The sequence below is a fragment of the Argopecten irradians genome, chromosome 15, assembly GCF_041381155.1.
Source record: "Argopecten irradians isolate NY chromosome 15, Ai_NY, whole genome shotgun sequence".
Classification (NCBI taxonomy): domain Eukaryota; kingdom Metazoa; phylum Mollusca; class Bivalvia; order Pectinida; family Pectinidae; genus Argopecten; species Argopecten irradians.
In genome coordinates, this window is record NC_091148.1 from 13,639,419 (window position 1) to 13,665,910 (window position 26,492).

The 26,492-nt window shown below is 36.8% G+C and overlaps 1 protein-coding gene across 1 annotated transcript in view; it reads left to right on the plus strand.

The window, feature by feature from the left end:
- The window catches only part of LOC138308597 (TPR and ankyrin repeat-containing protein 1-like), a 150,651-nt gene that overhangs the window by 31,938 nt on the left and 92,221 nt on the right, over positions 1–26,492 (plus strand). Inside the window, 18 exon segments of the mRNA XM_069249642.1 lie at positions 847–1,122; positions 2,049–2,263; positions 2,607–2,665; positions 4,511–4,724; positions 5,934–6,180; positions 6,791–7,051; positions 7,527–7,682; positions 8,591–8,840; positions 10,763–11,144; positions 11,712–11,867; positions 12,182–12,683; positions 13,924–14,048; positions 14,139–14,204; positions 15,165–15,390; positions 16,727–16,926; positions 17,494–17,520; positions 17,522–18,802; positions 19,436–19,553. Coding sequence (XP_069105743.1) covers positions 847–1,122; positions 2,049–2,263; positions 2,607–2,665; positions 4,511–4,724; positions 5,934–6,180; positions 6,791–7,051; positions 7,527–7,682; positions 8,591–8,840; positions 10,763–11,144; positions 11,712–11,867; positions 12,182–12,683; positions 13,924–14,048; positions 14,139–14,204; positions 15,165–15,390; positions 16,727–16,926; positions 17,494–17,520; positions 17,522–18,802; positions 19,436–19,553 — 4,761 coding nt within the window.

Genomic DNA, 26,492 nt, shown 5'->3' on the forward strand with positions numbered 1-26,492 from the left:
TTAAATTTTGATTGGAACTTTTTATGTGAATTGGAAAATTTATTTTAACAAATTTATGTAAATGTGGTATGGTTATAAAAGTATACCAATAAAAATACCAAGATTAACAAAACAACAACAAAAGATTTTTTGATGTGAAACTTTTAGCACTCACATCTATGACCCTCAAAATTTTGAAAACATTGAAAAATTCTGTTACTGACATATATAGCCAAAAAGCTACAAAAACGTTACGTAAAAACAGTTACTTATAGCTGTCACAGTTTAAGCTGATCAATACCACATGTGATAATGTAGAGTAATACTTATTTAGATGTTATACATTATATATAGTATTATATAGTATTATCTAATTTTGCAGGAAACACACCTTGTATTTGATAATATTCACGGGTAGAATTTTTGCACGTTTGAACATTAATACCCTAATATAGGTTATCATTCTAGTCAATCTTTCCACTGTACTGGTGGGTTTTTAAGTTTGCGTAAATTATCTTGACTGCAGATACATGTATAGTGAAATTTAATTCTTTGTGAATAATAGAACGTATATACTGTAGTTTAAACTCTCAAGGTTCATAAAGTAACCACAGGTCTTTCGCGGCTACTAATTTTCGCTATTTTCATTTCATAACAAGTTCGCGAAGATTACATTTGCGGAATTAAACATTGAATGGAAATTCTTATCAATGTAAAAGAAGTAGATATTCATTAGCGGAGATAAACTTTTGCAAATTAATATTTTGGTCTCAAAATTAAATTGCACAATAAAGAATATTGGTTTACTGTATATGACTAACTGAGAATTTGTTTAAAGAATTTTGAAAACATGATGTGTTGACACAGGTGTGATGGAACTGTTACCGTTTGTTCTTCACACGATCGTTATACCATCGGACGAACAAGACCTGCTGGATAACCACGGTAACACTGCGCTTCACGTAGCAACACGAGATTCACGCGCCTCTCCACTGCTACGTGTGAAAGTGGTCATGGAGCTGTTAGATGCTAACGTCAGTTCACTACTGAAGAACAACGAGGGGAGATTGGCGATAGAATACGTACCTAAAGGGGAAAACCAGCTGATGGGGATCATGTTTGAGTTCATGAAGGCGGAGGAGTGTAGGTTTATCTTTTTTACCGTAAATTGACTTATTTCATTTCTTTGATGTGTATGAACAATCATTTTAAGGAAGAAAATACTGGATTTTGAGAATTTCAAGAGGTCTAATGGGTTGATATTATCAGGTTAAGGTTTTGGTGCAAGTGTTGAAAAATGGATATCTGTAACAACTGATATTGATTTCTACATCAGTATAGGATTGTCAGTCTTGGTTTTGGTTTGAAAAAATATTTTAAGGATGAAAAACTAGAATATTGAGAATTTTGTTAAACCTAAGGTGCCAATTTGTATTTTACTTTACAATTGACATTGATTTCTGCCTTGTTATAGTGGCTTAGGATTTATATGTTATGGCAATGGGCATTCATTATAAGGGTAAAACACAGGAATCTAAGAATTTTAAGCGGCCAAATGGGTTAACATGTACTTTCATGATTAGCTCTTAGATCCTTTCTATGGCTGTCGAAGGAGAACTTTGCTGTTCTCAAAAAGCTCTTGTTTTATTTCTTTGTGTTGGTTTATCTTCTTGTTTCCTACTGTAAACAGCTTATTAAATTTCTTAGTTTGGGTTTCCTTTGATATTTAACATTCATGCAAAGCATTTGAAATCACAGAGAAACCAACCTTATTTAGCTTTATCTAATGACAAAGATTAATGTATTCCAGCAATGAAGAGATTTTGATATGATTATGTCAGCAATGAACAGACATATGGAAACATGCAAAGCATTTGAAATCAAAGAGAAACCAAACTTGTTTAGCTTTATCTAATGACAAAGATTATGTATTCTAACAATGAAGAGATTTTGATATGATTATGTCAGCAATGAACAGACAAATGAAAAGATGCAAAGCATTTGAAATTGCAGAGAAAACAACCTTATATAGCTTTATTTAATGGCAAATTAATGTATTCCTATTTCAGCAATGAACAGACAGATAAAAATGCAGCATACCGCACAGTCGAATGCGCTCCAGCAGAAGGCTCAACAAGAAAAACTGGCAAAGAAGAGACAGGAACAACAGAAACTTGAGCAGCAGCTGAAAAAGGAAAAACAGGAAAAGCTTGAACAGCAGGAGAAAGAAAGACAGGAAAAGCTTACACAGCAGGAGAGAGAAAGACGGCAAAGACAACAACAGGTATATATTAGGGGGGGTGCTAGATATAAAATATTCACCCCTGAAGACACATTTGAGTTCTTATATTCACCCCTGAAGTCACATTTAAGTTCTTATATTCAACCCTGAAGACACATTTTGAGTTCTTAGATTCACCCCTGAAGACACATATTAAGCTCTTATATTCACCCTGAAGACACATTTGAGTTCTTGAAGACACTAAGATTCATTCATCCCTGAAGACATTTTTAGTTCTTAGATTCATCCCTCAAGACATATTTGAGTTCTTAGATTCACCCTGAAGACACATTTGAGATTCTTATGTGAACATGCAGACACATTTGAGTTCCTTAAATATTCACAGACACAATTTGATGAAGGAAAAAGGGAACATTCAGGTTTTAAGACCGAAACAAAACTGAAGTAAAAATCATTATTGGTTTTAATTGATCTTTGAAAGATCTGTTTCACAAAAATGGAGGTTTTCAAATTGATGTTGAAACAACATATTCAAACACCTGAAACATTGTGGTAATTATCAACTTCCCTGGACACACATTTGATGTTTTAAGTATTTCAGTCTCAGTTTATCTCAAATGATTCACCCTGACACATTTGACTTATGAACCCTGACACTTTACCCTTTTTATTGAAGAGTGAAAGATCCCCAATAAACTCTGAGCTGGCCCACTTATATTCAAAGACACATCTTTGATTCTTAAATTCATCCCTATGTAAAGACACATTTGAGTTTATATCAAAACCTTGAAACTTCCTAAAAAGTCCATTCAAAAATTTTACCCTCCAGAAAGGACAGAGGTAAATTCAACATTTCATATATAGAACACCAATGAATGGGAAACATTTAGTTCTTTATGAACATTGAACTTTAAAACATTTGAAGACATCCTGAAGACACATTGAGTTCTTATATCATCACTGATTTATTTCTTAGATTCATCCCTCAAGACAGATTTGAGTCTAGCTTCACCCCTGAAGACACATTTGAGTTCTTAGATTCACCCTAGAAGACACAATTGAAGTTCTTATATTTCAACAAGACACATTTTGAGTTCTTTATAATACTTATTTAATGTATAAATACACTGAACTAACATTTTACAGTTCTTTTTTATTCAACCCTGAATTGACACATTTTTGTTCTTCGATTTTCAGCACATATTAAAGTTCTTATTAACCCTGAAATGAAACAATTTGAGTTCTTATATACAACTATTATAGTGTCCCTACCCTCCTTTAGATTCTTTTCCTTGTCCTAAAGACAATTTTTATTTGTCTGAAAACACTGTCTTTGACCCAATATTATCTTAGATTTGAGTGTTGTGTTTTGAAGACACGATAAAGAGAGAGTTAGCATGCATTATTTAACCCTTGAAACCTTTGATTCTTATAGAAACCATTTGAAAATTAAGTTTTTTGATTTTCAACCCTTAAAGACAATTTGAGTTTACAATTCATACCCTGAAGTGTTTGTGTGTTTGAGTTCTAAAAAGATTATGTGAACCCTGTAAGACACATTTATGTCTTAGATCATTAAAACATAAAAAATATTTTTAATGATGAAAAACTAGAATATTAAGAATTTTGTTAAACCTAAGGTGCCAATTTGTATTTTACTTTACAACTGACATTGATTTCTGCCTTGTTATAGCGGCTTAGGATTTATATGTTATGGCAATGGGCATTCATTATAAGGGTAAAACACAGGAATCTAAGAATTTTAAGCGGCCAAATGGGTTAACATGTACTTTCATGATTAGCTCTTAGATCCTTTCTATGGCTGTCGAAGGAGAACTTTGCTGTTCTCAAAAAGCTCTTGTTTTATTTCTTTGTGTTAGTTTATCTTCTTGTTTCCTACTGTAAACAGCTTATTAAATTTCTTAGTTTAGGTTTCCTTTGATATTTAAAATTCATGCAAAGCATTTGAAATTACAGAGAAACCAACCTTATTTAGCTTTATCTAATGACAAAGATTAATGTATTCCAGCAATGAAGAGATTTTGATATGATTATGTCAGCAATGAACAGACAAATGAAAACATGCAAAGCATTTGAAATTGCAGAGAAAACAACCTTATATAGCTTTATCTAATGACAAAGATTATGTATTTTAACAATGAAGAGATTTTGATATGATTATTGTCAGCAATGAACAGACAAATGAAAAGATGCAAAGCATTTGAAATTGCAGAGAAAACAACCTTATATAGCTTTATTTAATGGCAAATTAATGTATTCCTATTTCAGCAATGAACAGACAGATAAAAATGCAGCATACCGCACAGTCGAATGCGCTCCAGCAGAAGCTCAACAAGAAAAACTGGCAAAGAAGAGACAGGAACAACAGAAACTTGAGCAGCAGCTGAAAAAGGAAAAACAGGAAAAGCTTGAACAGCAGGAGAAAGAAAGACAGGAAAAGCTTACACAGCAGGAGAGAGAAAGACGGCAAAGACAACAACAGGTATATATTAGGGGGGTTCTTATATTCAACCCTGAAGACACATTTGAGTTCTTATATTCATCCCTGAAGTCACATTTAAGTTCTTATATTCAACCCTGAAGACACATTTGAGTTCTTATATTCACCCCTGAAGACACATTTAAGTTCTTATATTCAACCCTGAAGACACATTTGAGTTCTTATATTCACCCTGAAGACACATTTATTTTATTTGAGTTCTTAGATTCATCCCTCAAGACATATTTGAGTTCTTAGATTCACCCCTGAAGACACATTTGAGTTCTTAGATTCACCCTGAAGACACATTTGAATTCTTATATTCAACCCTGAAGACATATTTGAGTTCTTAGATTCATCCCTCAAGACACATTTGAGTTCTTATATTCATCCCTGAAGACATATTTAAGTTGTTATATTCAATCCTGAAGACACATTTGAGTTCTTAGATTCACCCCTGAAGACACATTTGAGCTCTTATATTCACCCTGAAGACACATTTGAATTCTTATATTCAACCCTGAAGACATATTTGAGTTCTTAGATTCATCCCTCAAGACACATTTGAGTTGATATATTCAACCCTGAAACACATTAGAGTTCTTAGATTTACCCCTGAAGACATATTTAAGTTGATATACTCAACCCTGAAGACACATTTGAGTTCTTAGATTTACCCCTGAAGACATATTTAAGTTGATATATTCAACCCTGAAAACACATTAGAGTTCTTAGATTCACCCCTGAAGACACATTTGAGTTCTTAGATTCATCTCTCAAGACACATTTGAGTTCTTATATTCATCCCTGAAGACATATTTAAGTTCTTATATTCAACCCTGAAGACACATTTGAGTTCTTATATTCATCCCTGAAGACACATTAGAGTTCTTAGATTCACAACTGAAGACACATTTGAGTTCTTAGATTTACCCCTGAAGACACATTTGAGTTCTTATATTCATCCCTGAAGACCCTGAAATGAAAGGGAGTTGAATAAACTATATAGGGTTCTCTTTTGGCCCCCTATTATTGGAGGTATTGTCCAGTCTGGCGACAGTTCTAGTTTTAACATTAACTGTAGCTTTCATCTCCTCTATTTACATGTAGAGATGTATGTTTTCCTTATAACTAATTATTATCTGATTATTGATTCATTGAAATTATAAATACTCTGAGAATGGTAAACATACAGATATATTAAATTTTCAGCAGAAACAATCAAAGCCCAAGGCATTTCGTCCAGAGCCTGCATACTCCGATCCATGTGAATACTGTAACCAGTGCATGAATGAAGGAAAGGAACATTTGAGGCTCAAACGTACTGTGAAGGCATACATTGCGCTGGCTAAAGTGATCAGGAAGAAACACAAAAATAACAGTAGCAATCAACACCATAAACTGGTAAACGAGGCTCTGGAACTGGTCACGAAAAGTCTCAGTACGACCTTTAACCCTGGTAAGTTTGACTCAAACAGCTTGACCTTCAACCCTTGACTCAAGCAATCACGATCTTAAACTCTGATAAATTTGATTAAAACAGCATGATCTATGATGCTGGTAAGTTTGGCCCTAATAATATAACCTTTAACTCAGAAAGTTAGACTCAAACAACTTTTACCTTCAACCATTGACTCCAAAAGCTTGACCTTCAACTCTTGACTCCAAAAGCTTGACCTTCAACCCTTGACTCCAAAAGCTTGACCTTCAACCCTTGACTCCAAAAGCTTGACCTTCAACCCTGATAAATTTGACTCAAACAGTATGAACTTTAACCCTGGTAATTAAAATAGTATACTCATAAATTTAAGTTTGAGACAAACACTTGTTGCATGCTTGCATGTTCTTTTAAATGGATCTAAATGTACAGCATCTTTATAAATGAACCTAGCTGTGCAAAAATTGCATTAAATTCAGGTGTGAAATTCCGATGGGCTTTACTTTGGAAACACCATCACTTGCTGCATTGAATAAAAATTCAATGGTTGTTAAAAATAATGAAAATTGTTAAAATCCAATGCAATGGTTGTAAGAATAATAAAAAAAAAATATTTTAATTCCATGTGCAGAGATACCAGAAAACCTGGCAAGAATTCCAGTGGATATTTATCAGAAAATCATTGATGGATTGGCAAAGGAAGAAAAATGGCGGCAAGTTGACATCATGGTTCGAGAGAATCGTAAATACCACGGAGATTTATCTTTAAGAGACTTTGCAAAAAATATCAGCATTTCCCGAGTGATTCGCCATCCATCCTTTCTCAAGCAAGACGACCTTCTGGCTCAGCTCATAGACAACATGCTGGAGAGTGGGGCTGTCATGGAAAATGGTAAATACAGAATATATTAGTACGTACATTGCATTACGCTGACTTCAGATTACCTACACACATGGGTACTATGATGCGATAGTGCAGAAGGTTGCTTGCACTATTAAAGTGGCATGATATTGAATGTGAATCTATTGTGACATCTTCACAGTTTGCACTAGACTATTAAGATGTCAAAATGGCAGAACGACTTGCAGGCAAATGGAACAAAATGCTTTTCTGAAGAAGACAGTTTGCTATTTCCACCTTCTCTGTTGATGAAGTGGAATCTTGTTTGAAGTAACAAAATCATGACATTTTTCATGTCTATTGTAGAAATGTAATGGGGAAATGAAGATAACATTACATGTGTTGGGTCTTGATGATACCTTTATTGGTTGCCATGAAGTGTTTTACTTGAAATATTATTTACTGATGGTTTGAACATCTTTTTATTGAAGTTTAACAGGTAAAACCTGGTCCATTTTACTTACAGAAGGGAAGATGTGCGTTTTGGCTGCAATCCAAGAAGAACATTTTAAACTACTGTGTACCCTGTTTGACAGAGGAGCCAACCCTGTGTACTTGTCTCTACAGCCTGGAGATACACCGATGCATGCTGCCATGTCCATCGCCTTGGAAAGAGACAAAGGTAGCAATAAATCAGATTCATTGCCAGTTTTGCCTTGCCTTGAAATTACAACCATATTTCATCCAAACTAAAACCCCACCATTCGGAGAAGATATAAAGGTCAAAAGTGGTATGTGTGTGTGTTTGGTGTGTGTGTGTGTGTGTGTGTGTGTGTGTGTGTGTGTGTGTGTGTGTGTGTGTGTGTGTGTGTGTGTGTGTGTGTGTGTGTGTGTGTGTGTGTGTGTGTGTGTGTGTGTGTGTGTGTGTGTGTGTGTGTGTGTGTGTGAGGGTGTGTGTGTGTGTGTGTGTTGTCTTATTTGCAGACAACACGCAACCCTCGATCCTGTTATTTTTGGTCTAATTGGTCACCATATTGGATTTTTGAATGGCTGTCATTTTTGTTACAGTCGTAATTAGACAGGTATATCAAGGTGTTATAGTATTAATATCGACAATAAAGAGGCACAAATAAAATTCAATCAAATTTTATACTGATGGTTACAAATGATGGATGAGGCTGTTGACCTGCCCAATTTTGTTGTAGTCAGGAAAAATTGTTTATATTCGTGTTGCATTCTTATAACATTGAAATTTTGAAAAATCAACGGCTTATGGCAGTACCTTAAATTGCAACTACCTCACTGGAGTTTCGTAGTAAAATATATCAGGACATTTTGTCCACTGTGATCAAATCTGAAGTATTAAGATTTCTCAGGACATGTACTCTTGTTGCTGAAAGTTATTGGATTAAGGTGTAATTCAGGGTTTGCAGCATCCCCTTGAATAATTGGAATGAACTTTCTGGTAAAAAATTTGGTGCCTTTGATTTTCTAATGCAGTTAAAAATGATATGGGGACAACATAAACGCAACCATGTAATTATATAACTTCTCTGTTGGGAAAATAAGTACTGTTTTCTGCATTTGTAGGTAATTTTGCCATCTTTAACATCCTTTTGGATAAATTCAAGAGTGACCCAGAGAAGTTTGCTAACTTGGACCCCAATCAACGTGATGTTAACGGTGACGGCCTGTTCCATCTTGTGGCCAAGATGAAATATAACAGCACCACCCAAAAGGCTACGGAGCTGTTGTGTGAGAAGAAAGTATCGGCGTTAATCTACAATAATGAAGAAAAGCTGCCGAAGGATTATCTCATTAACAAAAAGAATGACCGAAGGTATGATAAGTCGTAAAAGTAAGACATGGCTTACAGTATATAGGAGGTACAGAAAGTCCTAAGACTGAAGGTGAATTTTAGTATAAGAGGTATGATAAATCAAAAGTTAAGACATGAATTACGGTCAAGGAGGTCCAATAAGTTACGGTTAAGGAGGTCCAATAAGTTACGGTTAAGGAGGTCCAATAAGTTACGGTTAAGGAGGTCCAATAAGTTACGGTTAAGAGGTCCAATCAATCTGAAGCTAAGACATATTGAATCACTGTATTAGAAGGAATGGTAAATATAAAGTCAAAGATGAAAAAACCTTATTTGACACAAAAGCACCAACGACCATAGGGTATGGACGAAACAAGGGGTACCTATTGGGTCGAGTACTGTATCACTTTCTATATCAAATATATCTTTAAATAACCTCCATGATACGTAGAATAGAAGAAGCCTTTGAAAAAATTACACGGTTCAAGTTAACAACGATTATTATTATACCTCATCGATTAATCACAGTCGCCGATTGGTTGAGACGTCACGTGTAAGGGCGACAAAACATTGTGTTTCCCTCTGAATGCCATGTTCAAAAATCATGTTTCCCCCACGCGGAGCCCCTGGTATGTTTAGCAAGACTTGTCGTTTGTGTAACGGAACTCTCCGAGGTAACAAACAAAATGGATGGCAGATGACTCATTCGTCTGCCTTTCACCGAGGAAAGTAGTAGTATTCTTATGATAAAAGACACAATTACACTTGATGGAATGTTTATATAATGTAACATGCTAAAGGGAGTTGATTTTGGCTGAAAGATATGGTAGGTCTAACTTCTGATTTAATGTTAGCCCAACAAACTGTCATGTCTCCCTACCGTCAGGGCAATAAATGTATAATGTAGTTAATATACCGGTTGTAGTTCTTATAGTATAAAGTGAAGTTTCTGATGAAGGTTTGGAATTTAGCTGAAGATGTTATATTTTGCTCAGGCTACATAATTTCAATGTTTAAGTTACTGTACCATAACTTAGCAAAAATTTGATGTTATATTTTCTGAAGTAATCTATCAAAAATCATAAGGTTCGATAAATTAATCTGTGAAAATCATTCCAGACATGTATGATGCCTTATAAACATTAGTTACAACACAGAATTTATTCACTGTAAAATTTTCATGCCTTATGTATGTTTTGATGGAAACATACCTGTAAAAATCACATTACAATTACAAATATTATTTTAAAAATGTGAAATTAAATTGTAGACCACACCTTGGCTTCATGGTCTCATTTCAACGCAATGTAGATGTAGTTGTAACGATTTTAGGCAGTACATTTTTTTTCACTTCTTATTTGTACTCATAAAGTTATAACTTATGCATTGTTAAGATTGCACTTCTCAAAATTTCGGTAACTTTTGATGTTGAATAAGAAATTACAGTGCTCCAGATAATTTTTTGTGGGACGGGTAATTGTACTCACACTTTTGAAAGAGACGGGTACAACGTTGACTTCTGTGCGAACCTAAAACTTAATAGAAATATTTTGATAAAAGTTACGTGGGTATCGTGTAAAGTAATTGATGATAAGCTAGCGAATTGTGCAAATATCAAGGGCACAGATTATGTTGACTCTTAAAAATAACTGGAATTAACCTTATTTTACTTAATTGTTTCTGATTTTACTTCTAGATGTAAGCACTCATACTAGTTGGGTTGAGTAATAACATGTATTGTAGGGGTAATTTGTACACGTTCATAGAACTTTTAGGGGTAATTGACAGGTTTTCAAAGAGTATTTTACCCATGTACACATCTTAACTGCTGCACTGATATTAAAAAATTTTCATGATTCATGAGTATCAAAATATGTCACATATTACTGTAAATAGCTGCAGATACATAAAACCTCATAATTGGTCAATCCATCTATCTTCAGACTACAGTTTTTCCGACTGGCATCTGTTGAAGTAGAGTCTAAAGCAGCGTCTAAAAAGCCGAAGAAGCCACGTGCGAAGGTTTCTGAGGAGATGGTGATCGACGAAGAGCAAGATCTCCTGCAATATGATAGATCGGGTGAATCCGCCCTAGTTTGTGAACCTGCGGAAAAACTCACACGTAAAGACAAGAAGTTGATATTTGCCAAGTCGTCCACACACCGTGATACAAGTAAAAAGAAGATTGAGGAAATGATTTTCAACTTACCGGACACCCCCTACTCTATATTCAACCCCAAAGTACCGAGAATGGAGGAGGGTTGGAGGTCACGGAAATTAGGTCAGAAGGGAATAAAATCACCCGTGAAGAAGGATGATCTTAAGGTAGAGGTCCAAAATATTGATAATTGATGTATTTTTTTTTTATTTTTTAATTTTCTTGATCAGTATCTTATAAATTAATCAGATTAGTGTATAAAGAAGGTGGATTTTCAGGTGGATCACAGTGACCTAATTTTGCAAATTATATTATTGACATAGTGACAATTAATGCATACATAAAGTCATTATGTTGTCATGTTGGTGAATGGAAATCAAAATCCATACATATTTTTTTTTATATCTCACCACAAAATTGGAGGGAATACTACCTATATATTTGTCCCGTACCTTCCTATTTCATCATGTCTGTTGTGCTGTGTCCAATTTTTATCATTCTAAAAAAACCAAGGGGTTACTATCAATGTCATGATATCAACTCCTGGAATATGTCATAGCAAAACTGAAGGCCATGGGTGTGACAACAGATTAGACAGGTAGTTTGATATTTTCCTTTTTAATTGCAGTTATTAATTAAAACCCATATAATCTAGAACTTGTCTATATACTGGCCGATTATACGTATTGGTCCCAGTGGCGTCTGGTTTTGACCAAGTATTACTGTATTGACAGGTAGAGAACCTGGATGGAGCACCACAACAGGCAGTTGTCATGGGAACAGGGAATGCTGCTGAGGCTGAGGAGGAGGAGAGAGTAGCAGAGGAAGCGACCAATGGGGAGGCTTCACCAGAGGAGGAGGAAGATGAGGAGGAAAAGGAGACATACGAGGTATTCATTAAGTCATTCACCCCTAAAAGTTTGTAATGAACTGTTCCAGGCTTTGAAGCAGATGAGCTTAAATCTGTCTTCAGGGTATTTTCACTATTTACAAGTTTTAAACTCTAAATACCAATGAAATATTCAAAAATTATGATTGATATATACCTTAGAACAATATTTCAATGAATTGTAGGAATTATTGAAACACAAAATTAAACCTTTGTGATTATGCTCTTTATAAGAAATGGCAAAATGTTGATGATGCCAATTTTAAGCGCTACTCAGTATAATATAGCTACAAAGTTCTGATAATCAATCCACAGGTTGATGTTCAAGCCTTTGACAATCTGGAGTGGGAGGTTGAGTGTACAGCGGACGTCTGGCGGACTCTCCGGGACAACCATGTCCTCCCAGAACTCAAAGCCAGGATTGTCCGCAAGGTCCAGCATCTGGCTAGTGGGGAATGGAGACGGTCTCTGTGTAAGCCGGTCACTTCCAGTAAAATGCCAGAGACGCTACGGCTGTTTGAGGCCAAACTGTCCAAAGGAGGGAGGATAATCTGGGAACTTGCCATTGCTTTTTCGCCACGGCTGAGTGAATCTGCTGAGCGACGTTTGAATGTTGAGGAAGAAGATGGTGACAATCTTGCCGTTCAAGGAGGCAGGATTTACTCGGAGGTGATTAGAGTCTGGGAAATCGTGTTTGATCATGATCATATACACAGGTGCGTGGAACGTATCATCAAGTCACACAACCGCGGAGAGGAGTGCATCATCCAGAAAAAGCTCAAAGGCGTGAAACAGACTCAATTCCAGGAGGGAGCAGGTAAATTACGTCTATTTTGAAATGCCAAAACAATGCAAATAACATATAATTTGCTGTCTCTTAGTCACACTTTCTGGTTGAATATTTTGACGTGATTTTGGTGACAATACTATTACTGGAAGGTGGGACTATTTGACAGTAAATCATCAAAGTCGTTTGGTATCTTGAAAACCCGTTTTACATTAATGCTGCATTATGTACAACATGAATCCATTGGTTATGAAGACGAACTTTTTACCCACTGGGAAGTTTCAACATGTTTTCGTGTACATTGTAATATACAGTATCTGATTTTGTACACTTTGATTGCAGTATTTTCGGCACAAAATGAGTGCACACAAATGGTTTTTGTGTCGCCTGCAACGCAAGGGCGACACTTAGGTATCACTATATCGGCGTCGGCGTCTGTATCAGCGTCTGGGAAACGGTTAATGTGCGATAACTTAAGTATTTATTGTCTTGTCCGATTCCATCCAAATTTGATATATAGCTTTATATTAATGAGATCTTGGATGAGTTTGATAATTGTTAAAATCCGTCAATATTTGCAAGAGTAACGGGACTTTAAAATCATCAAAATAGAAAAAAATCCATGGTTTCCACTCCATAACTTAAATTTTTATTGTCCAAATTCAACCAAATTTTATAAAATGTTTTATATCAATGAGATCTCAGATGAGTTCAATAATGGTCAAAATCTGTCAATATTTGCAAGAGTTACTGGACTTAAAAATTGTCAAAACAGAAAAATCCATGGTTTCCGCTCGATATCTTTAGTCTTTATTGTCCGAATTCAAGCAAATATGTTATGTTGCTTCATATCAATGAGATCTTAGATGGATTCAATACTGGTCAAAATTCGTCAATATTTGGAAGAGTTACGGGACCTTAAAATCGTCGAACCATGGCTTCCACTTGACAACTTAAGTATTTATTGTCCAATTTCAACCAAATTTGGTATATTACTTTATATCAATGTGATCTTAGATGGGTTCGATAACGGTCAAAATACAAGAATATTTGCAAGAGTTACGGGATTTGATTACTTCACCTAATTAGTGACAGTATTTACAACTGTAAATAACTATTTTTTGTGATGCTGTGCAGGCGACACATCCACTTCCGTGGAACTCTTGTCTGGTTAAAAATTCTGTTTAAATTATAAAAGTGGCAAGACACTTTTGACAATACCTCAAGCTTTACTCAGCATTTAGACCAAATAAAACTACTTTTGTATCAGGGAAACGCTACCCGATGATCTTTGCTGAAGCTGATGTCGGTTTGAAGGATCAGGAACTCAAGGAATACCAGCAGGAATTACAGAGATTTTATCCTCCTGCTAGCAGCAACGATACGGAGTACCACATCCTCAAGTTCTACTCGTTTCTCCTCCAATCTAGTCTACCATGTCCTACAGAACATAGAGACCAAGGTGAGTAACTACTTGAGGACCACATCCTCAAGTTCTACTCATTCTCCTCAAATCTAGTCTACCATGTCCTACAGAACATAGAGACCAAGGTGAGTAACTACTTGAGGACCACATCCTCAAGTTCTACTCATTCTCCTCAAATCTAGTCTACCATGTCCTACAGAACATAGAGACCAAGGTGAGTAACTACTTGAGGACCACATCCTCAAGTTCTACTCATTCTCCTCAAATCTAGTCTATCATGTCCTACAGAACATAGAGACCAAGGTGAGTAACTACTTGAGGACCACATCCTCAAGTTCTACTCATTCTCCTCAAATCTAGTCTACCATGTCCTACAGAACATAGAGACCAAGGTGAGTAACTACTTGAGGACCACATCCTCAAGTTCTACTCATTCTCCTCAAATCTAGTCTATCATGTCCTACAGAACATAGAGACCAAGGTGAGTAACTACTTGAGGACCACATCCTCAAGTTCTACTCATTCTCCTCAAATCTAGTCTACCATGTCCTACAGATCATAGAGACCAAGGTGAGTAACTACTCGAAGATCACATCCTCAAGTTCTACTCATTCTCCTCAAATCTAGTCGACAGAACATAATGACCAAGGTGAGTAACCTTGTGTAAATATACTCCATGCTCTTGAGACTTTTGAACTTAAATATGTTTTATACACATCGTAAGATTTAGAGACATATTTGTGTTGGTTGCGTCCCTTTGTATTATGTCCCACCCCACTTTGGTGTATGAAGGTGTGATCATTTAACAGTGAATATATAACACATTTATCACTACTAACTCTAGTTCAGAATAGACATTAACAAAAAACGCTTTTCTTTTTTCTTAAGCCAAAAAAAATGTCGTTAGCAAAACACAACTAGTGCCTGACAAAGTCTTTTTTTTGTCCTTTGAAAATCATTGAAATATGAGTGATATCTACAATAGTGCAAAGGGCAAAGTTTGCAATGCCTGAGGTTAATGTTAAAACCATATTTTGCTGGACATCAATTATTTCTAGTTAAAGTTACGTTGTTAATATTAACAGGTGGACTTCCCGTTTCGTGTGACCGACCTTGAACATGCCATCATCAATCTAAAGTCGCAGGCTCCAATCCTGCTGCTCGGACGGAGTGGGACAGGGAAGACAACCTGTTGTCTGTATCGCCTGTGGACTCAATTCCTGTCGTACTGGACCAAGGCCACAGAGGCTGAGGCACCACTCCTTCCCAGATGTCCTGTATACCACACACAGGAAGAGGAGAGGGAAGAAGGTTGGTCAAAACTTACTCAGGGATAGGGTTCTTCCTATTTTCATAAGATTGTCTCTGATTAAACAATATTTATGGACAACAAATCATGTCAGATGTGATCCGAAACCTCATAAAATGACCGTTTGAATCACTGAGGGAGGCTTTCCTCAAATAGTCGAGATATTTTCTTGTTTGCTGAAACATCTCTGTTAATTACAACATTTTTGTGTCATTCGATGTACCCTGATGAGATGGTGGAGTGTTTAAATGTACAATATTGTGACACTAGGTCTCTTACATTTTGGTATGTTTACCTAATAGATATCTGTCTAATATACTGTCTCAAATAAACTCATTGACCCCTAATATTCATAATGAACTCTGCAAGCCTTTGAACTAGAAAAGTGCAAGAATGTGTCTTGGGGGATGAGTTAAGTAGCAATGTAAGAAAAGTGTTTCGTTTTTATAACGAGATACAAACCAACACACTGCAGTCTCCCAAAACACAGTGGCAATCACCATATGCAACACACATAGCTGACTGGGGAAGCAGTCCTTACAGTTTTTAACCCTGTTTAAAATTGATACCAACGCTTTTCTTTGTTCTCTAAAAAGTGGTCAAATGGAGAACACACCGCTATATTATACATATCAGGTACAATTAGAAATGATATATAGGCATACAATACAGGTTAAACAGCCTGAGGGTGTAAAACCTTTATTGACCTTAATTCATGAGATATCATATTTGGTTGATAGCCTGGTGTTTATGATTGACTCTGCAAACACCAAAAAATATATTTTCCTTCACTAAATAGTGACTTCAATGCTTATAATTAATTTTCCAGGCTACTTCAAAAAATGAAATACGTTTACTTGTACGATTCCATTCATTTTCCAAGGGATTATTTTTGCCAAATCAATACGCAACGTAAATGTTTCTATTGTGACGTTACGTTAATGTCGGATTTCCGCACCATTCCTGGATTTTTTTTCATTGTGGATTGCAGAAAATGAATAGGCCAATCAGAAAGCCAGAAACAAAGAAATATTAATCATTTATATAAATATATATATATATCGGTAACTTCTTTTTAAAGACCAGGGTCACAGAGGTCAAAAATGCTTAAATCTTTAATTAACTCCTATTCTATAACTTCAAACCTTATATTGGGCCTGTAGCATGGTGGGTTGAGGTGACATATGGAATTTGTTTAGGTATATAAAAAAATGATTTATCTCATCTTTCTTTGAATAAAATTTTTCAAGAACTTTCATTGATTGTAATGGGCATGCTTGATTGATAGATATTGATCTATATATTGTATTTACTGGATATTGAATTCTTTTCACTCAGAGGAAGAGGGGGAGGAAAGTGACAATGAAGATGAAGGTGAAGAAGAGGATGAAGATCCATTAGAGGAGCTTCTAGGAGCGACAGTCGGAGCAGACGGCAAAGTAATAGAAGAAAATGGTGAAGAGAAAGAAGATGAAGGACAAGTGTATGATCATCTACATCAGATCTTTATCACAAAGAACGCCGTGTTGTGTAATGAGGTAAGGGAGACAACTCTAACAATACATAGACTACCTTTTGTTATTTTGACTGAGTAATTTGAAAGAAAAGGTTGATTGAAAATCATTATTGAATTGTGTCATACAAACATGTCGAAGTCCTATGTAAAATAGGTAATAGAAACAATAAGACGATGTTATTATATAGATAAGTTTTGCTTGCTCCTGATTGGCTGAAACTACTCTTTCCCACCATGATCAAACATGACATTCACCAGAAAATTCCACATTTTGTATTGTGACGTCATCCCAGGTTGATATATGATCCCAAAAGATTGAGGTCATGCATACCCATATCGGGACTCTCCATGACATATCACTTTATCCACGTATTGAAAGAAATTTAACTTTAATGAAGCTCATTAAAAAGTCTCACTCTAAATGAAGTGCATGGGGATGTGTCTCCTTTAAGATTCTAATTTGCAGTCGCAGAAAAATGTGTAATGTTTTTATGTTGGATGAATTGCAATGCAATGAAAAACTTGCAGTTATTTCACATCGATGTAAAGTTTAGATTTGTATATATTACTTCATTGCTGAAATGAACAGGTGCAGAAGAATTTCCGTGAACTGAGCCGATGCCTGTGTTGCCAAGGATCCATGTGGTCCTGAAGATCTGGTAATGCCCAGGAATCAAGGTGTCTATCGCTTAGCTCTTCATCACTTCAAAACAGCTGCTGAACTGATGCTGGACGCGTCCCTAGGGCAACCTTACTTCTTTGAGCGAGGGGAGGATGGCGGACTGAAGGTGGATGTCCAAGGCTGGACCGATGGAGAGGGAACGCTCAGTATTCTGCCTCTCCTGGCAGAGGATTCTGACGAAGAAGATGAAGATGATGGACAGTTTGATGATGCACAGGATGAAGACGACGAGAGACAACAGACTGCCATGAACAAAGTGAAAGTTGACCCACGGAGAGAGGTTACCTATGATGTCTTCAGCGAAGAAATCTGGCCAAAGATTTGCAAGAAATTTGGTGGAAAGTACCATCCTTCACTAGTTTGGACAGAAATCATGTCCTTTATCAAAGGATCTTTTGAAGCCCTTGCCAAACCTTCAGGAATGCTGCAGAAAGAAGAATACTTTGAACTCGGAAAGAAGCGTGCACCCAATTTTTCTGGTCGTCGCTCAGACATCTACGATCTTTTCAAGAGATATGACCATTTCAAGAAGCAGAAATTCCTGTTTGATGAGACAGATTTGGTTCGATCGGTGTACAATCGATTGAAACATGACACAGAGATCTCCTGGGTAATCCATCAGGTGTTCGTCGATGAAACCCAGGACTTCACTCAAGCGGAACTCTGTCTTCTCCTCAGAATCTGTCGGGATCCAAACCAAATGTTCCTCACCGGAGATACAGCACAAAGCATCATGCGTGGAATAGCTTTCCGCTTCAACGATCTCAAATCCATCTTCTTCTATGCCAAACAGTCTCTACAGTCCCATGGAAAAGTATCCAATATCGAGGTACCGAAGCGTGTCCACCAGCTTACCCATAATTACAGATCTCACGCAGGGATACTCTTCCTGGCATCGAGCATCCTTGACCTGATGGTCCGATTTTTCCCAGAGTCTTTTGACCGGTTACAAAAGGACCAGGGCTTGTTTAACGGGCCACCCCCAGTTCTGTTAGAGTCGTGTAGCTTTAGTGACCTAGCTATGCTGTTACGAGGAAGTCGTCGTAAGACGTCGCATATCGAGTTTGGGGCACATCAGGCAATCTTGGTGGTGGATGAAGCGGCCAGGGACAACATTCCTGAGGAGCTGCAGCTTGGACTTATACTGACTATCTATGAAGCCAAGGGACTAGAGTTTGATGATATCCTACTCTACAACTTCTTCAAGGACTCCCAAGTAAGAATTAGAGTTGATTAAAAAAGGAAATTTATGTCAAGTTTTGTCATAAGGGGAATATCAAAATTATTACCTTTAGTTTGTGATATGGATTGAAATGTTAATGAACTCTGAAGGTACTGCTTATTTTAAAGTCTTCTGCTTCCGCCACATCCTGTCAAGGCTGAACTCCAGAACATTTTATTTAATTATGTTATCCTCTCAAAGCATTATAATTTATACAAAACCTAGAAATTGTTTCCTTGAATATTCATCAAAGATTGCAGTCAAGTTATAACCAGTAACTTTCATTCTGTTTACTTCTGGATGTTATCTTGTCATTATCGGTATTAATTTCATCATTTTTGTCTGTATGTTATTGGATTATCAGTATGATGAATATATTGATATTTAACTACTTCATTTTTCGTGAGATACAAATTTCCGTGTAATTTCACTTCAGAGCACGAACTCTAATCAAAACATTTCACGAAAAATCATAAAAGGTATTCATGATTATTAACAAGAGCCAGCAAATGTGAATTTAATATGTACTTGTGAATATGTTGAAAATACTGAAGGCACGAAATATTGCTTATATGGAAATAAGTGGTTTACAGTATCCTTGCTAATTAAAGTTTCATGTTTATTTAGGCTGTCAAAGAATGGAGGGTTGTAACAGAGTATTTAGAGGAGCTTGCTATGGGGACCAAAGGAGCCAAGGGAGGTAATACTCCCTCACACCAGGAAAGTCTAGTGGAGATAGACGATGGTAAGTTTTTCGGCAAATGGAAGGAAGAAAATGGAAGTATGCATTATTCTTTGTATTGAGTCATTCCATTTTTACCCCCTCCTCAAAGCATCCACACACAAAAAAAAGAGAAAACTTAGGCATATTGTAGCAATCTATCTATTGATTTTAATTAGTTCCTATACATACCTTTTCTATAGCTATTTGTTGAGTTAATTTTTTTTTACTCCAAACATGCATAACTTTTACATACCTATATATTGACACAGAGTTAATATTTTGCCTTTCCTCCAAACAAGGATATCGAGCATCATAATTTTGAGTCATTCCACAGTTCTTCCCCTTCCGAAGCATCCCAGAAAAAGGAGAAGACTGTATTGAATTACATAATGTTAACTTATAGAACTCAAGCTACTTGTCATAGAGTTTATAGAACTCATAATGGAATGTAACTCATAATGTTAACTTATTTGGCCACAAACATTCTAAGAAAGGGGAACAAAATTGTCATAATGTTAATTTTTGAACTCAAATGTTCCCCCAGGGTTAAGGAGGGGCTCATAATAGTTAACTTAAATAGAGGTAACTTAAATCCTCATAATAAATCTTTTACTTGTACCAGAGTTTTTGGTTGTATAAATTTTTCTAGCCTTCAAACATCCTAATTTGGGGAAGGGGAACATAACTTGTAAAATTTTGGTCCTCTGATCCCCCAGCAGAGGAAGGGGCAGGGCCCAATCAAGTTTGATGAGGTAAATCCAAAGTACTCGCTACTTGTCTAGAGCTAAATGGAACTTGTAACAAAGCTGTGACTCACAAGCATTCGAGTCAATGTGTGAACATAACTTATGATGAGGACCAGGCTCTGGTCCCCCGATGTTTGAGACTTCAAGGCCCAAAGGGAAAAAGATTCTCAACAAATCCTGATTAGAAGAAGGTTTGTTCTTTGGCAAAGTTTTTGCATGGATTGTAACCAAAAATAAAGAATAAAAATGCAGTGTTTGGCTGTAGGTGAAATGAACTAGAACTTGTATAAATTTTAAAATGATCCCCCAGGGGAAAACAAGTTACTAGGGTAAAATGAGGTAAATTTTCTAAAAAATCAACATTGACACTCGTCCTTTCCCTTTGAAATGAGAGTTCTGAATGGAATTTAACTAAGGATTTGCCACAAACATTTTGGAGGAATTTTGGGAACAGAACTTGTATAAATTTTGAAAATGGTCCCCCAGAACTATTATGCAGGAGAGTTCGGGGTCCAATGGGGAAATAGCTACTACTATTAGGTTAAATCTTTTAATCGCTTCTGTCATAGAGTTTCGACATGGTAGTAACCAATTCGGCCCACATACTCCTTGGGGGAAGGGGAAAAAGAACTCTTGTATAAATTTTGGTCTCTGAACCCCCCCCGGGGTGCAAGGAGGGGGGAGGGAGTGGCGGAGGGCCCAATAGGGGAAATAGAGGTAAAATCCTATAAATCGCTACCTTGTGCTACTTGTCGTCCTGAGATTATCTGCATGGATTGATAAACCAAATTTGGCCACAAAACATCCTTGGGGAAGGGGAACAGAACTTGTATAAATTTTGGCTCTGACCCCCCGGGGGCAGGACGGAGAGGGCGGCCCGCCACTACACAATTAGTTGAGAGTTGTAGAAGTCATAGTGACCGAAAAACCATGAATACTAACCGTTGAAGCCGTCTGTGGCCATGTATAACATAATCTGCAAAAGTAACCTAAATTAGAATCCAAAACTACGAAAACTCAGCATAGCTATACTAGAATTTCATGTCTTATAAGTCTTTACAATCGCTTACTGATTCATAGAGCTTCTGAATGGAAATAGTGATACCAAATTTGGCCCACAAACATCCTTTGGGGAAGGGGAACAGAACTTGTATATAATTTTGGCTCTTGGTCCCCGGGTGGCCGGAGGGGCGGGGTCCAATAGGGGAAATAGAGGTAAATCCTTAAAATCGAGTTACTAGTCATAGAGTTCTGTAAACATGGAAACTATTATGTAACCAAATTCGGCCACAAGCATCCTTGGGGGAAGGGGAACATTAACTTGTATAAATTTTGGCTCTGGCCCCCCCTGGGGGCTGGAGGGGAGGGGCCCAATATGGGAAATAGAGGTAAATTCTATAAATCGCTACTTGTCCTAGTTAAGCAGTTTTTGCAAGGATTGTAACCAAATTTGAAAGTAAGCATTTTTATCCTTGGGGGAAGGGGAACAGAACTTGTGTTTAAATTTTGGCTCTGATCCCCCGGGGGCAAGTAGAAGGGCGGAGCCCAATAGGGGAAATAGAGGTAAATCCTTTAAATCGCTACTAGTCATAGAGTTCTGCATGAATTGTAACCAAATTTGGCCACAAACATCCTTTTTGGAAGGGAACAGAACTTGTATAAATTTTGGCTCTGGCCCCCCAGGGGCAGGAGGGGGGGGGGGGGGGCCCAATAGGGGTAATAGAGGTAATCCTAGATAGATGTATAGCTTTTGTCCTAGTGTTTTGTTGGAGGTGTGACACAAATTGGCCATATCATCCTTGGGGGATGGGGTAAAGAAACTATGTATAAATTTTTGCTCTCTGGACAAACTGGGTGCTGGAGGGGTGTGGCCCCATAAGGCGGATGTAGAGCGTAAAAATTAAAATTACTTCAGCAAAGAAACAATGAACCTTTAAATTCAGAACATTACTATGGACCATTACAAGCCAGGTGAGCGCTTCAGGCCCCTCTGGGCCTCTTGTTTAGGTCACCTGAGACGAAGTCTCAAATGTGACCTATTCTATAGGCCTAATTGTCGTCGCTCGTACGTCGTATGGCGTTAAACCAATTTCACTCTTTTTGACTCACTTATCCAAATCTACAGAAACAATAATTTGTTGACAAATTTTGCAAGCTAGAAACTACCATAGCCAAAGGTTAAACCAAAATTGTGAATTATATGGTCCCAGCCCTACAGGGGCCTGAGGGGTGGGGCCAAGTGGTTTAAATAGGCTAAAACTTCAAAAAACTTCTTCTGAAATTCCAGAAATGCTGTAGAATCAAATACTCTTCATAGATTAAAAGGTCTTGAGGTCCTTTAAAAAAATTGTGAATGATATATGACCCTGGCCATGTCTCACGTTACCCCCCTGGAGGTAAGGGGATCAGAATGAGCTTGCTATGGTTTATATAGGGAAAACACTGGAGGAATTTTTGAGCATTATACTGGTCATTTGTAATACAAATGAGTCAAATGTTGTCATAAGTGTGTTATCAGTATGAAAAGGCCATTGATTCCTATTAACAATTTTCCTCCACAACTGACCCCCAGAAGGTACCTGAGGGGTGGGGCCAAAGAGATCAAATAGGCTAAAAAAACTTCAAAAATCTTCTTCTGAAAATTCCAGAAATGGCCAGAAAATCAAATACTCTTCATAGAATTCCTGGATGTAAGGTCTTGAGGACCTTTACTAAAATTGTGAATATATATGACCCTGGGGTCTCACAAACTCCTGGGGAGGGGGTCAAGTACTTTTACTATGGAGTTCCATTCTAATTGTAAACACTCATGTAAAAAAGTACTATGACATTGAAACACACAGGTACAAAAGACATTTTGGAGGTAAGTGCATTAGAATGGTCATTTTGAATAGGAAATAAGTACAAATGTAATGTGTTAATTGATCAGTATGACAAGGCCATTGAATCCTATGGATTAACAAATTTTTCCACTGGAGGTGACTCCCACTAGGGCCTGAGAGGTGGAGGTCAAAACTCCTGGGGGTCAAAATGTTCAGAATGAGTAAAACTTGCCAAAACACTATGGAGGTTCAAAATTCCAGAAATGGTAGAATCAAATGACTGGCTTCATTGATCAAAACACTTGAGGACCTTTACAAAAATTTGTGAATTATGTCATGATGAGTACTATGACCTTGGGGTATCACTTATGTTACAACAGAACCCTGGGGAGTGTGTTGAATGAATGTTTATGACTGGCCAGTTGGTATGACATTTGGGGTAAAAGACATTTTTGAGTATTATTATTTGTGTCATTTTTAATAGGAAATAAGTCAAATGTTGAGGTAATTAACAGTATGAAAAGGCCATTGAATCTATTGAATTTTTATGAATGAGACGATGACCCCCACACAGAGGTACAATAAAACTCCTGGAGGTAAGTGTCTTCAGAATTACTGAAATTCCATCAATACATCAGGTAAACAAATTTATGCTTTAGATTGAATGAGTCTTGACAGGCCATCGATACACATGGAGGTACAAAATTCCTGCAGTGTGTTCATATGACCCTATGACATGGCCATGATACACTATGGAGGTACAACCCCCTGGGGAAGGTGTGTCAAATGAGTTACATGACTTATTAAACATAGGGAAAACAATTTTTGAGGTTATTTCACAAATGTGTAATATGAAATGCCATTGTACACACAACTTTGTTGGAATAAGTGTGTTAGCCTGAGATAGTATTTAACACATCATATCCATATTGGTCCTGGAGGACTTGCCCAGAGGGTGGTTGCCAAAAATTGTCAAAATGACTAAAAATTAAAAGTATGTTCAGAATGAGTTCTATGACATTCTGATACCTTTGGAGGTACAAAATTTGAAGCTTGAACCTATGACAATACATATCCTAATAGATTGGTAAACTTTTAACATAAGTTGTTGAATTGTGAATGACATGGCCATTGATACTCTATGGAGGTACAAACACACTCCTGAGGTAAGTGGTTCAGAATGAGTACTATGATGACATGGCCATTGATTACACTATGGAGGTACAACAAACTCCTTTATGAGCAATGATTTTCTATGAATGGCCATGAACACTTGGTTAGAAACAACCCTGTGAGTAGTTCATCATGATCCATGACATTTGATACCTGGTACAACCTCCAGGGGTATGTTCAGAATGAGTACTATGACATGGCCAGAAACACTATGGGGTCAAAATCCTAAAATAAGAAAAAATAAATGGCCTTCTGAATTCACAGATTTGATGGCACAACAGAACTCCTGGAGGTAAGTGTGTTCAAATCAGTTATGTATGAAAATCATTGATACACTATGACTGGTTTCAACTCCTGATGGGTTGTATATGTTCAGAATGTATTTTGATACACTTTTGTACGTTTGTATGAATGAATTCTGGCCATTGATACACTTTGGTTCATCCGAACTCATGTGTCCGCTAAGACATGGCCTTTTTGGAACTCAAACTCATGCAGGTAAGTGTTTTAGAATGAGTACTATACATTGACACATGGTGAGTACACTAATATTTTACAACTTTCACTCCAAGGTAAGTGTATCAGAATGCATACATATGAATGGCCATTGTCACATGGAGGTTGGTTTCAAACCCTGAAGGCATGTGTGTCAAAAGTACTAGAATGGCCATTGATACACTTGAAGGTACAATAAACTCCTGGAGGTAAGTGTGTTCAGAATGAGTACTCATGAATGTGATACACTTATGAACTCAAAACTCCTGAGGTAAGTGTATCAGAACTCTATGAACATGCCATTAACTTATAGGTACATAATGTTAAGTGTTATCAGAATGAGTACTATGAATGCCATTTACACTTAGGTACAACACAAAACTCCTGGAGGTAAGTTTTTCAGAATGAGTATATGAACACATGGCCATGTTAACTTATAGGTACAACACTAATGTGGTAAGTTGTTAGAATGAGTACTATGACATGGCCATTATACACTTGGATTTATGAGACAACAAACTATAATGTTGTTATATGAACTCATAATGTGCCATCGATAATGGTACAATAAACTCATAATGTTAACTTATAGAACTCATAATGTTAACTTATAGAACTCATAATGGATTAGTACTTAAGATACAACTCATAATAGGTGTTGTTCAGAATTATATGAACTCATAATGTACAACTTATAGAACTCATAATGTTAATTTATGGCCATTGACACTCAAAATGAGGTAAGTGTTATCAGAAATGAGTACTGTTAACTTGGAACTCATACAACAAAAGGTTAACTTATAGAACTTATAATGTTAACTTATAGAACTCATAATGGCCATGATACACTTGGAGTACAAATCTGTTGGAGTTTATAAGTGTTTTCAGAATTTCCTATGACAAACATTGATACACTATATGAACACATATGGAGGTAAAATCGGTCCAGAATGAGTCAGACATGCCCTCGATACACAGAGGAACAGACCTCGGGCCCTCAAGTTTGATGCCAGTCTACACAAAGTACTGAACTCTGAGCTAAAACACTTGTACACACAACTGCTGTGATCGAGCTCGAGTCAATGTGTGGATCTTGTACATGATGAGGACCAGGAAAAAAGAGCTCCGATGTTTGAGTACTTCAAGGCCCGTAAACTGGTCAAGATTCTCAACAGCAAAAATGTAGAAGAAGGTTTGTTCTTTGGCAAATTTGTGGTCATGCTATAAACACATAAAGAGGTAAAAATGCTGTCATGCTGTAGGTGAAATGCACTAGAAGTAAACTATGGAGGTACAACAAAATAATGGAGGTCAGTGAAAACAAGAGTACTATGACAGGAGTAAAATGTAAAACTAAGAGGTAAGTGTTTTCAGAATGATACTAAAAATCAACATGACATACACTATTTACAACAAACTCATGAATGTCTTCAGAATTTAACTATGGACAGGTTCACAAATTTGTATAGGGATTTTGGTAAACACTCCTGAGTAAGTGTTTCAGAATGATGCTTTATGACAGTTCCTCCATGGAATACAAATATCAGAACAACACTATGGAGGTACACAACAAACTTATGTAAGTGTGTGTATGAATGAGTTCATGTCACACAAGGTGGTCATATGACCTTTGTGTAAACATCAGAACTATTATGCTTTGTATGAAAGTGGAGGTCAAATGAGGTCAGTTTCATGGTCATGATACTTTGGAGGGTGGTAAGTGT